The 12626-nt window shown below is 39.3% G+C and overlaps 1 protein-coding gene across 1 annotated transcript in view; it reads left to right on the top strand.

Moving 5' to 3' along the window:
- Positions 1–12626, top strand: part of ANKFN1 (ankyrin repeat and fibronectin type III domain containing 1) — a 53504-nt gene that overhangs the window by 17597 nt on the left and 23281 nt on the right. Inside the window, exons 5-7 of the mRNA XM_019621765.2 lie at positions 5896–5993; positions 7159–7249; positions 10569–10676. Coding sequence (XP_019477310.1) covers positions 5896–5993; positions 7159–7249; positions 10569–10676 — 297 coding nt within the window. The remainder of the gene's footprint in view (positions 1–5895; positions 5994–7158; positions 7250–10568; positions 10677–12626) is intronic.

The following is a 12626-nucleotide window of genomic DNA, read 5'->3' as shown; positions in this document are numbered from 1 at the left end:
AAAAGTTCTTTTATGTTAAGTTTGCTAGGCATTTAAAAGCACCTTTGAACATGAATTACATATTAAGTGATGATGTATTTAACTGATGTAGCTGATCAGACATCAATTACTCAGTTTAAGCATTCTTTCTGCTTTCTGTTTCATAAAGATTTTGAGCAACAGCCCAAGATAAAGGGCTGTGAGAAAACCCAGACATGTAGGCTCTGGTTTTGTCCATCTTTGGTGTCCAAGAAAAAGGCTCATATCATGATGTTGCTGACTTTTAGATATTGCTTTATTTTTTATACTTGCTTTGGTGTACTAGCATTAATAAGTAATTTTAACAATGATTTGCTCATGGCTAAGTATTTGAGCTTCCAGTTTATATGTTGGGCAAAGAAGAGGTGAATTTCCCGTAGTGTGCCAGGACTGGAACTCAAGACCTTCAGTTTCTTTCTTGAGGGAAGTTCCCACATCTTTTGATCCAGAGGTTTGGAAATACTCCTTGCTAGAGACTCGATGGCATCAACTACTAATAAGATAGATAATTAAAAATAATGTTTTCACAAGGTTGCGACTTTGTGCCTTTGCTCACTACTTGTCTGAAATCTTCTCTGGTCCTTCATGGACTTTTCTGATTCATTTACAAGGATTGAAAACATAGTCATTTTGCCACTCCACCAAGAATTTGATAATACTCTAGTGATTAAATTGGACCCACAGAACTGATAAACAAATATACATTTGTCATAGGGTCTTTGGATTTGCTTCAAGCTCTTATCTTGTGTGCTGAACGTAAATTACGGGGTATGTAGTTTTCATGCGTGACTGCTCAGTTCACACATGAACACACACAATCAATTTATGCTTGAGCACTCTATTATCTCACATCTCAGCACCCAATTAGTTCACACACGAGCGCTGACTTAGCTCCTGCCTGAGTACTGTGCTGGGCACATATTGGCAGGTTGGTTTGCCCACAGGTGGGAGGAGGCCTTGGGCTCAGTCCAAAACCAACAGAGAACCTCAATGCTGAGAGTAACCCCCTGGTAGAAACAAAGGAAGTTGAGACTAGGAAAGGAGGAGAGTATGTGTTAAGTGTTTAATTGTTTACGTTTTCTCTCTTCTCAATCTGGATTGGTGATTAGATTAATTGGCAATAAATTAAATTAAGTAAAAACAAGACTGTTTTGCCAGTGACACCTGGCTTCAGTGCTAGGGAGAGGTGAATGATCTTTAAATTAATGTACAGATTTGTTTATAAAGAAACAAAAACCATAAATATGAGTAATCAACATCTATTCAACAGTGTCCCCCTTTAAAAACATGTTACGGCAGGACCAGAAGAAAAGCAGTGCAATCCCATTAAGCAGATTAATTGAATTAGGGTTTGTGTATTTACCTTCTTTGTTAACAGTGCTATGCAGTGTTCCAGTATATCTTGTACATTTTGATAGATTACTTTTTTGTTTGCATTTGCCTAACCAGTCATTATTAATTAGATTTTAATGTATTATGGTTTGGGAAGAAGCTGAGCCTAAGCCATGCATGCTTCACACAAATGAGTTGTCCTTACTTTCATAAACCTCCCCACTGGCTTTGGTTACACAGATTACATGAGTGGAACGAATCCACTGGGAGTGGAAATTCGTAAGATCAGAGCCAAGCCTGCTATACCTTCCTAGGACGTGAAGCCTTTGCATAAGAACCCCATTTATTCTCCAGTCCCTTTTCACAGCTCTAGTGTGTATTTTTTCTCCCTTTCCTTTCCACAGCCAGAGTGGGCTGTGCTGTTATAGGAAGGCTGAGGCACAAATCTTGGTTGTTATCACAGTGCCAGTTTGCATTGTAGCTTTCTAACCAGTATTGCCCCTGCCTACATTTTAACCAAGCAGAATTCTCCTTATTTCAGACGGTGTAATTGAATGTGCATAAATGGATGGCTTACATCCTTCATGCAGAAAACCAGATCCATGGGAACACAAAGTGACTCCTCAGTGCCAAACTTTTTTTTTCCCCAATGGAAGTACTATGAAATCTCTGCGAGCACCCTTATACAGTTGGTATAACTTCTCTTTCTGCTCTCATTCTTTGCAGAATTTCAAAACATGAGAGACATAAAGAAAGCCTGAGCCCAAGTCTGCGAAAATTGGGTTATTTTTGAAATTAAACCTGGAAAGACTAGCTCAGTGCAGCTAGGAGGAACTGACTAAACAGACAAAACGTGAAAAAAATCAAGAATATTGTTGTCTGTCTGAGCTGTGTGCACCAATAAGCTGGTTCCTCCTGACTGCCTTGTCAGCTCAACTTGCTAAGACATTGTAAGTGTCAATTGTTACAATTATTTCATAAAGATAGCAGGCAGCAAAAGATGGCATGAAGGGGTTTCTGGCATTAAGGCTCTCCTTCAGTTTTACATTTCAAAGGAAGCTGTTAAACAATGCAATTATTTGTTTGGAGGCCCTAGGGAACACAGGCTAGGATCACAGTGTCCTTCAGCCTGGGCCCTGGACACAGGGAGGAAGGGAAGGAGAAAGAATCCTTGCTGCGTTAAGAGTCTGGGTTAAAAGTCATAGTGGCACAATGCTTTCCCCAAAGTCACAGCAAGTTAGTAGTAAATGCAAGAGTAAAACCCAGAATTGCAGCTCAGCACACTATTCAGTAGATGCTATCAACTTAACAGCCTAAGTCATGTCCCTGGGTCTAATTAATCTACTCAGCAATTCAGTGAATAATTTAAGTGCAAGCAAAATAAATGCCAAGAGAAGTGACAAATTCTACAGTGGCTTGAGCTATTTGCTTAGCAGGGAGAAGGTGTTTTCCTGAATGACTCCGCAAAAGTGCTGGGAGGTGTTTTGCACCTTCACTTTTTCCCTTATCTGTCTGTCAGCCTTTCTGGTGAGCTGTTTAAGGTATACTCATTATGACAGGAATATACTGAATAGAAAAGAAACAGGTGAAAACAAACTTGCTTCTTTATTCTAAAGTGTATGAATTGAGTATTAAAAAGAAAAAAAAGCGCACACACAACTTGGCCACAAGTAGGTTACATAACTTAAGCCAGTCTAAAATTATGTGCCAGCAATTTACATGAGTTTTATGTAACTGTTTATACTGCTGTTTATTTAAAAATTACTACTTATCTTGGCGACCGCAGCAACACATCGTGCATTCGCTAGCTCTGGAATACAGGGCACCTTCATTAAAACACATAGTCACCAATATATTAAACACACAAAAAACCCTGCTCTGACATAACGTGAAGTGTCAGATGGAAAGCCGCAACAGCGAAGACATTCAGCGTTCACGACAAAGCAGGCCTGTGGGGTGTTCAGAACAGGACTGGAACATGCTCCATCCTTAATTCACCCAACAGCTTTCAGGTCCTTTACGGCACAGATGGTACAGTCTACAAGACCAGCTCTTGTTCCTGGGCTCTTATAAAGGACCCTCTTCATCTTCGGCTTTTTATACTTGCGTATTTTTATATTGAACTTTTAAAGTGCTTAGGGTAGCCAGCCTTTTGTTCCTTCTTAAAGTACCAAGCACTTCAGTTACACAGATAGTTGTTATTTTTTTGTTTACTTCCAGAACAGCCCCTTCCAGCACTTTCTCTCTTGGAAAGTAGGCAAGGCTTTAGCAATGCTTCCATTGCACAAAGTTGCAAAGTTTTTAGATCCTGGTCCATCGCAAGGGTGAGTAGCTCTGCATTATTCTGCATAACCAGAAAATGCAAGAAACAGTAGCCTATATCATGGAATCATGAGTCAGAGAACGATGTGCTGTCAGAAATAACAATGCTTCCAATGTGTCCAAGGAACTAGTTTATGTCTGGATACTCTTCAGTCCATAGAACAGCTAAACATTTGAGAAACTCCAAGGGAATTTAAAGCTGCATATTTCACCTTGGCTTTTATTTTGTGCTAAAGCACAACCTTAGCCCTGCCCCTCATGCTGAGAAACACACTGTCATGCTTAGGATTTCAGTGAAGACAGGATTTGCTGGCAGAATCTGTCTGCAGTGACACTGTTTGATTTACACGACCCTTCAAAGAGAAGGATGGCATCTGAAGTGACTGCATGTCTGTTAGTAAGGTGTCCAGCAACTCAGGAGGGGTTTCTCTCATTTATCCTTCTGGAAAATAGAGAATGTCTTAGTCTGCAGCATGTACACAATGTCCTCAATGATTTAATAGAGCAGAGTTATAAACCCTGAAAAATCATGGTTTATAATGGAAACTCTGACAGGCCATCAAGTTTAATGGCACTTATAAGCACTGCTATAATTAAATCGTCAACAAAAACCTACAACATGGTACAGTAACAGTCTCTACATTTTCATACTAATGTACAGAGATAGCTTCCATTAAGGTTGGCAGTAATTAGATATTTAAAACCCAAGGAGAGTAAGAAAAATATACACCATAAAGTTCAGGTACAGTAGACAAAATCAATATCCTTTTCATTTCAGCAAATACAGAAACGTTGCTGAACATGCTATGCATTCACAAATGGCAGTTGAAGGAAAGGACTGGCTTGGAAGAGAAAGGAAAAGTTTGCTGTGCTATTGATACTTGGCTAATCGAGGAAAAACTTGTTGGCAGTTAAGCGTATATGCTGAGCAAAAATATCTGTTCTTTTAGTGTGAAAATGCCAGTATGACACAGTGAGAAGATAAAACATCCACGTGCTGAAATTAAAGTACCTATACTTTCTGATCATCTTTGAATTGTTGAATCCAACTCTGATAAATATGCAAATGAAGTATCTATAAGCTAGTTTTTGAATCTGCCAATTTTAAATTGGATTTTCTGCTTGGTTGTAAATCCAGAAAATGTGTGGGCTTTTCCCCTGTTATTATGTTTAATGAATTTCACTGTTTTTGGTAAGTTTTCCTGAAAGTTTGAGTCTGGAGATACCAAAGCCCAGAGGTATGACTCTGAGATGAGCCTTAGCTCTAACCACAGTACTTGTCATTACTAACATATAATTCAGAAGGTGGTTTTCTTATCTTCAGTTCCCCTTTTGCACATATCCTTTTTCTAAAACCACGTGGCAGTTTTTCATGGTCAGCATCCATTTTCATTTCTTGCATTAATTTTTGCAAGGAATAAGGAAGAATACAAGAAGATTGCTGAGTTCATACCCCTTAAGTAGGAATATGAGCAGTTGGTACAAACTGATGGGAATGCTTTGGTGCTTTGGTGAAGGTACCCCTTGGATTCAGGCTGTAGGACAGGTTGGGAGGGATGTGCCAGCCCAGCACCACTTAATTCATCTCAAAAATGGATGAAATTTAATAGGTCCTTGTGGAGCTCTGTAATTTCAATGACCACAGCAGAACCAGGCTTGGACAAGGGAGCCAGAGCCCACTGAAATCAATAAAGAGCCTCTTGTGAGTGCTGGATCTGGTCCAAGGAGGATATTTCTATACAGCGCTGCCAGGACTAAGTGATTGGAGTTTTGTGGTCCTGAGGAGCCCAAAAGACTCCCTTCCTATGCCTACATATGCAGACACAATTGGAAAACAGTGCTTTTGTTGGTTTGGATATATAAACTGCCTAATGGAATTAGCAGGTCCAAATCTTTTACCTACTCTTTTCCACTGCTTCCCTTTCTTTAAAAGGAAATTGTTTAACTGAGAGCAAATGTTGATTGAATGTAATTTGTATTGCAGGGTACTTTTAAGCATTCTTTCCTGAAAAGCTTTTGAGCACTATTTTGCTTTTCTCTCTCATACACAGAGTTATAATTTAATTACTGTGTAAAGTTTTCCTAAACATTATTGCTAAACATGACTTTTAGTATCCACGTGGAATGGTAAACTGCTAGGGGAAAAGTTAACCTGTGAAGTACTTTTATTCCTTTTGTGGGACTGTTATCTGATTCAGTTTGCTCCTGCTGTTTGTTTTCTAGTGGAATGGAGTTGTTCAGAAGACTTTTCTCCTTTGGTCGGTGAAATAATTGTGGATAATCTTCAGTCTTTGAGATGCACCATCACAGGTCTCAGAACAGTAAGTGCCAAATGATTCATTTAGATCTTGATGCCCCCTGCTGCCCCAGTGATAAAAAGACACTGATAATTTGCATCCTTGGCTGTTGGTAACAACTGCAGAGTGCCTTTCTTCTAACAAGTTCCAGTCATTAAGCATAATATGTCTGGTATCCATGATCAGAAATTCACAAAGGAACAGACAGACAGCATGAACTGTTTTATAAGTTGGCATGCTTAGGTTGGAGCCAAAAAGACTGGAATGAAAGCCGCTGTTTTCTGGATCACAGGGTAATCTTAGTGCAGATCAAAGGCTCGTGAAAGTTCTAGTCCTGACTCTGATGACAGATAACTAAAATAACTGCTCTTTCTCTTCTACTTATTTCAGGAACACATAGTTAATGGCAGTCATTTTCATTTTTGTTTTATTTTCATATACATGTTTTACATTGCTAAGAACTGGGTCAGCAATTGAGAAAATTGATAAATATTTGCATGTATTCTTAAGCAGAATAGTTTTGACCATGTGTCTGAACATCTTCTTCCTACTGGCACTTCTGCACTGTTTGTGCAAGCAAATTTGGATTCACAAAGAGCCACGGTATGCATTTCCTCTGTTCTTCATTTTCCAGCAACAAAACAAAGTAACTGATCTAAAGTTAAAATCAAGCAAGCTTGCACAGTCCATTTCTTAGGCACTCATTAAGAGCAGTGATTAGGGTGTGTTTGTCCATAATCTCTGAAGTATATAACATCTGTAAACAGAAAGCTAAACTTTCAGAAGCACTTTTCATTGGCCTAGATTTACGCATCAAAATGCTTGCTAAAGGTCTGACTGATGTCAGTGATGGCCAAGCAGAGCTTCTTCGGTTACTGTGCTCATAGCAAGACTAATATTACAGCAGAAATGGGACTTTATTCTTAAAGACTGATTCTAAGAGCATTGTTTAGTAGGAGAGATCACAATTTGTCAATCATAATTGATGTGTTCTGTTGACCCTCTCCAAATTGCCTGCCCTGTAATCATTGTGCAGTTCTTCAGTAGTTCATGGTGCATCATTTGACATCCCTGAAAGCTACGTAAGAGATTTTCAAAGAAAGCAGTTTTGAAAGGGCTACTCTTCAGTTATTACAGCCGTGATTTCAAGTGAAGTGCAAGTTTTGATTCCAGTCGTTTCCTTTTGTAGGGCCAGAAGTATTACATTCATGTTTCAGCATACAATATGAGAGGATGGGGACCTCCACGAAGATCTACTCCTGCATATGCTTCTCCTTCAAGTAGGTCGAGCTTGTTGCACCCCAGTTTGATTATTCATGTTGCTTTTTCAGAATTTCTCTCTCTTCAAAGAAGAGAAGAAGACAAGTATGCTGGAGTTCATGGTTTAATTACTGTGTCATTTAGAAGGGAAATAAATAAAACTCAACTTCTTCTCCCCAAGAAAAAGAGATATATAATATCACATTGGTGTATTTATTTTTCTTACCCTTTGATCTTCGTTTCCTTTAACAGAGTTCTGCTATATGGAGCTTCATTTTTCAGCACATGAATGGATCAAAACTGATCTGCTAGAACCAAAATACTTACACATATCATATGTAATTTTCTATCCTGACTGTAGTGTTCTAGATTCCATTCACTGAACCATTGTTGTAGTTTTCAGTTCTGAAGTTGGTGGAGTTATGGGATGCATGCAGTATGTAGAATACTGTAGTATGTCACAGATGTTGGGTGGATCAAGCACTAAAATGTTGCAGACATGTCCAAAAGCCTTTCTTCTGTTTCAGACTTACATCAAGTTTTCTCAGGCTCAGTGCAAATTTGCATTTGTGGTTATTAATCTACTATAGCCACATTCTATTGTTAGTCACTTTTCCAGACTTAGTATTCGTTGCTGAACTGGCTCAGTATATTACAGCTTCCCTTGTATTGATTACTGCAGTAAAGTGGGACTTTTCATTCTATTGCATTAGCACTTGTTTTTATTAAGCTAATGTAACAATTTAATAACCTTGAATGCTAATGTGAGAAAATTAAGCAATGGTGGTAATAGAGTGTGGAATAATCAAAGCTGTTGCAGTGTCACTATCCTATTTTGCTACAGTTTTGCTCTTGTTTACCATAGAATAAAGCCAGGGTCTAGTCTAGGCTAAAGAAATATTCTGTTTGCAAACAAAAATGTGCTACAATAATGGCAGAAAATTCTACTCTTGGCTCTGTGGATAACTCACTACTGTGGAGTTGCATTGAATAATTTAGTGACATGCAATTACCTTGAGTGTACCCAGGGGTAACTACACAGGATTTGGCCCCACGAAACCAGAACTTATGTAAACTGAGAAAGAAGACTATTCTGCAGTAGCTGGCAGTTATTCAGCTAAATATCCCCTAAGAATAGGGCACTCCTGACAACATTGCTTGTATCTCAAGCTGTAGCTGTGTGTGTGATACAAACATTTGCTTTGAGTGCATTGCATTGTCCACTGTCATTAACCTTCTGACAGTACATGACAGCTCCAAAGCTTTGGGCTGTAAGGAAAGTTTTGCTTCAGATTTCAGTGGATGTGGCTCTGTATGTATGTTTTCCTTGCTGGTGAACACGGAAACATTAGACAGGCTCAGCTCACTGCATATAGATAGCCAGCAACAGTGTGGCATTTCCATCGAGTACCCTTAGTGACACATGCTCAAGCTTTCCCACAAGTGAGATGCTCACAGTCTAAGTATAAAATCTTTTTGCTAAGCAATATTAATATCAGAATTTTAGCTTGAGAGACAAGATATTGGTGCAGGTACCAAGGGTAGAACCTTGTCCATGCGGATACCTTCACCATTAGTTTTGAAAGCTAGCAGACTTGTGCTTGGCAAGACAGCAGCAATGTGAAATTACAGCGGTGTTATATTAAGGAACATGGCCCTAAGGTAAAAATGCAGTGTGAATACATTAAGTACAAAGTTGTTTGTGATGGCAGCTAGAATATGCTAGGTAAATGAAAGCTCCAGGGCTAATCTGGATCCAGTCCAATCCAAGAGCATCAAAAGTCAGTGATGTCCTCAGAGAATCGTGCTTGCAGCATGAGTGAGTGCTTGCCACTGTCCTGTTTCCCTCTCACAAACAGTAACTACCTGGAAAGCTGTGGCTGGCGTTCTGCAGCTGTTCTGTAAAGCCACAGTGGATAGTAACATTTCTAGGCTTATTGACAGACGTGATTCATAGACAGTGTGGGAAGCTGGTCTGATTTCCATGTCATTTTGAAGGCAGTCAGCAGACTGGAGAGTCTAAAAGTTTGGGAACCACCTAGACAGAAAAACCACGAGGTTGTTCTAAACCTCCCTGGTCTGATGACCCAGAGCATTTTGGAATTGCTGAATTCCATTTGGTTCCTCTTGACTGCCAAAGGAGATCTGAGATCTGACCTCCCAACATGAGTTATAAATGCAGTTGGCTCTTGATCTCTGCAAAAGCATACATCATGCAGGATAGCCAGCCTGCAGCTGTTACAACTGCCCACAGGCTATCAGGATAGCAATTGTCTTCTCTTCTCACCCTTTATGGGGCTTACCACCACTCTAGCTGCTAACTAAATGGTAGCTAACATATATTTATATCCCTGGCATAGTGAGTCCTTTGGAAGGAATGCTTAACTGAACTTGCACTAAAAAGTAGAACTGTATATTCAGTGAGTGAGCAAACTGTTTGCTGGTGGCTCTGAATACATGTGGCTGCTGTGCCTGCAAGATGGAAGCGTGTCTCCCTTGGAGGCAGATCTCTTAATAACCTGATCCACCATTTCTTTCAGGAAACTGTGGTGTAATAATTTTTTATTATAACGATGTGAGAAAGGGTCAAATCTGGAATGAAAGAGCTCCTCTCTGACAGTTTCATCCTCTTATTTGTGAAAGGGCTGTCTGCTTTTTAATATCAAGACTGAGCTTTTAGCTAACAGCAAATAAGGTTCAGGGGATGCGGGACAGAAATCACAGCTTCTTGCCTCATGAGTGCAGTGCTGAGCAGACTGATGATGCCGGGGCAGGAATTGCCAGCCTTCCTTCAGGCCTCGGTGCTGGGAGGTTTTCAGAAGTGCTTTTACTCACAGCGTTTCTGAGGCTCCTGACAAAACCCCTGCTTCTTGGAAGACATTCATTCTCTGCTTTACGATCAGTTTCCTACATAACTGTAGGAGAATCATTTAGTTTCGTGGTGCCTTAATAAAACACGGGAGGAGCAGGGCTGTGATCTCAGTGAGGTACAGAGGGTCAGTACGGAACAGGCTGAGTGCAGCACTGATGCTACAGCAACAGCAGCTTTTTATGTACCGCAGAGAAAAAGCCATTGTCTAGTCAGTCACTACAGGAGCTTCTGGGAGCTGATTGTGAGCTCTTTGTTAATCATCATTATGATTAATTATGCAGCTGGCACAAAGCAAAGGAAGCTTATTGTACAAGCAACAACAGCAGACTTGAAACAACTGCCATTTTTCCAGCGTGCCCTGATGTAAGCCTCCGCTACAGCCAAGAAACATCAGAGGCAAGAAAATATTTTAAAACCCTCTTCTACTACTTTATGTTTCATTTCTGTTTATTTCCTTTGTTCAATAGACTGGAAAGACTGCAGTGGAAGAGAGCCTGGACACAGGGGACATAGTGAGGCCCTGGAACGTCTCCTTCAGCAGGTTCGAGCAGCTCATCAGCATTATAATTGCAGAGGTAAGGATAAATATCTATGTGGTAGGGCACCAGCTGAAGCCTCTGTGGCGCCTGTAATTTTAGCAGTTTTCTAACTAGGTCATACCTTCTCATTCATCAGGAAAAGAAAGATATTAATATTGGCCCATCTGGAATCACTTTAGCTTACTATCTTGCTCTTAACCCTTGAAATTAGTTGGGTGGAAACATCTGAAAACTAGAATGTACACAAGCACAGACACACCCTTTCTCCATCTGTACTCTATGCAGTTATTGATGTGCTTTTTCCTTCAAGGAAGTTTTACGCAGGATTCTGCTAAAATGTTTCAAGGATCTCTCTTTTATTTTTTTAATATAAAGAAATACTTTAGAGAGTTAACAACTGTTTTGGATCAAAAAAGGGACTTGGCTGCCTCCAAATGGAAGACACTAAGTACTCTACTGGATGTGATGCCAATCTATAATGAAAAATAGTTGCACAATGCAGTGGGAAGATAAGATTGCTACATTTTCAAATAGAATGGATCAAAACTGGGAGAGAGTTCGAATCTCAGCCAGCTCTTTGCTCTTCATTCATGAGAAACAGACTGTGCCTTTAATAGCTCAAGAGCCAAGGCAACAGCTTGGCATTCTTTTTAAAGAATATATAAAAACTCCTGCTCTATACGGGTTGTTGAAAAGTGCTATTTATTTTCTTAAAATAAACCTCTAACTGGAATAATGCTTCATTGCAAAGGAACTTATTTTAAACTGAAAAGTCGAACTACCATGAAGTTTTCATTTTTCATCACTTAGTATGACTGTTATTTCAAACTGCATCAACTGATTTAAAATCATAGAAATACTTAGGGCTCAAATCATCTGGATAAAATGGAAAGATGCAACCTTTGTTCTTTATGTGCAAATACATCACAATCACGATGATCCACAGTCTGCCACAAGCCATTGTAACCATAGCAACTAGAGCTATTCCACTATGTTTCTTGGAAAGGAAAAGGAGATATTGCAAGAAAATGTTATTTCCCTAATTAAAATTCATGCAAACATTATCACTTGCAGGTGGCCGTGGTAGTAAAAATGCAAACAATGTATTCCATCTCTTACATAGCTTTTCATGATTCAAATCATTATCCACGGTACAGTTTTTCTCTTCCAAAGTTGGTACATTTCTCAGGTTTTTCAGGCCACCTTCCCAGTGAACAGGGAGTAAGTGATGGAACATCTGAGAATATTCTTAGAATCAATTGTTTTACTGACATACCAGCCCAGAGAAGAAGCAGTTACAAACATGCAGCAAATCCCTTTTAAGAATTTGACACCAGTACCTGGTTCTCATAAAATTCCACTGCTTCAGAAATTAACTCCAGTCTCAAAGCAAAGCACAGACAACTCTGTTACTGATTTCCAAGCTCTTTATGCTCAAATAATAAATAACAACAATATAGGGAATCTGTTTAGCTCAGGACATTTTCTTGTATGTCAGAAAGAGGATGTGGGAACTTACCAAGGGCAGTACTGCACTGTAGAATCAGCAAGAGCAACGCCCTTGTTCCAATTAAATCTCAGAACTGCTTGTAATGTTAACATTACACAGAACTGTATTTTGGATAAATCAGGTCTATGACATAAGAAGACTTTTTGGAACTTACATTAAATATATGACTTAATGTCAATCCCTTGTATTTCAGGAATTTGTTTATAAAAATCAAGACAAAGTAATCACAGAAAAATTAAGAATTATGACAACAATTTGACTGTTATTTGTCAATCTCAGTGACATCTGAGATCAAGGATCTAAGATAAGCTATTGTAATGACTGAAAAGCCCCAATAAACTTTTCCACTTGGTGCACGTAAGACAGAAGCCTGCTTCAACTGTCATGAATAGAAATCAGAATGGACATGCTTTTATATCTAAGCAGAGGACCTGGCCTGACATTTAAGCAGTCTTTATCATGTTTCTCTTTACCAG

This window comes from Meleagris gallopavo, chromosome 20 (assembly GCF_905368555.1).
Source record: "Meleagris gallopavo chromosome 20, MGAL_WU_HG_1.1, whole genome shotgun sequence".
Lineage (NCBI taxonomy): Eukaryota > Metazoa > Chordata > Aves > Galliformes > Phasianidae > Meleagris > Meleagris gallopavo.
This window is presented reverse-complemented; position numbering and strand designations above follow the sequence as displayed.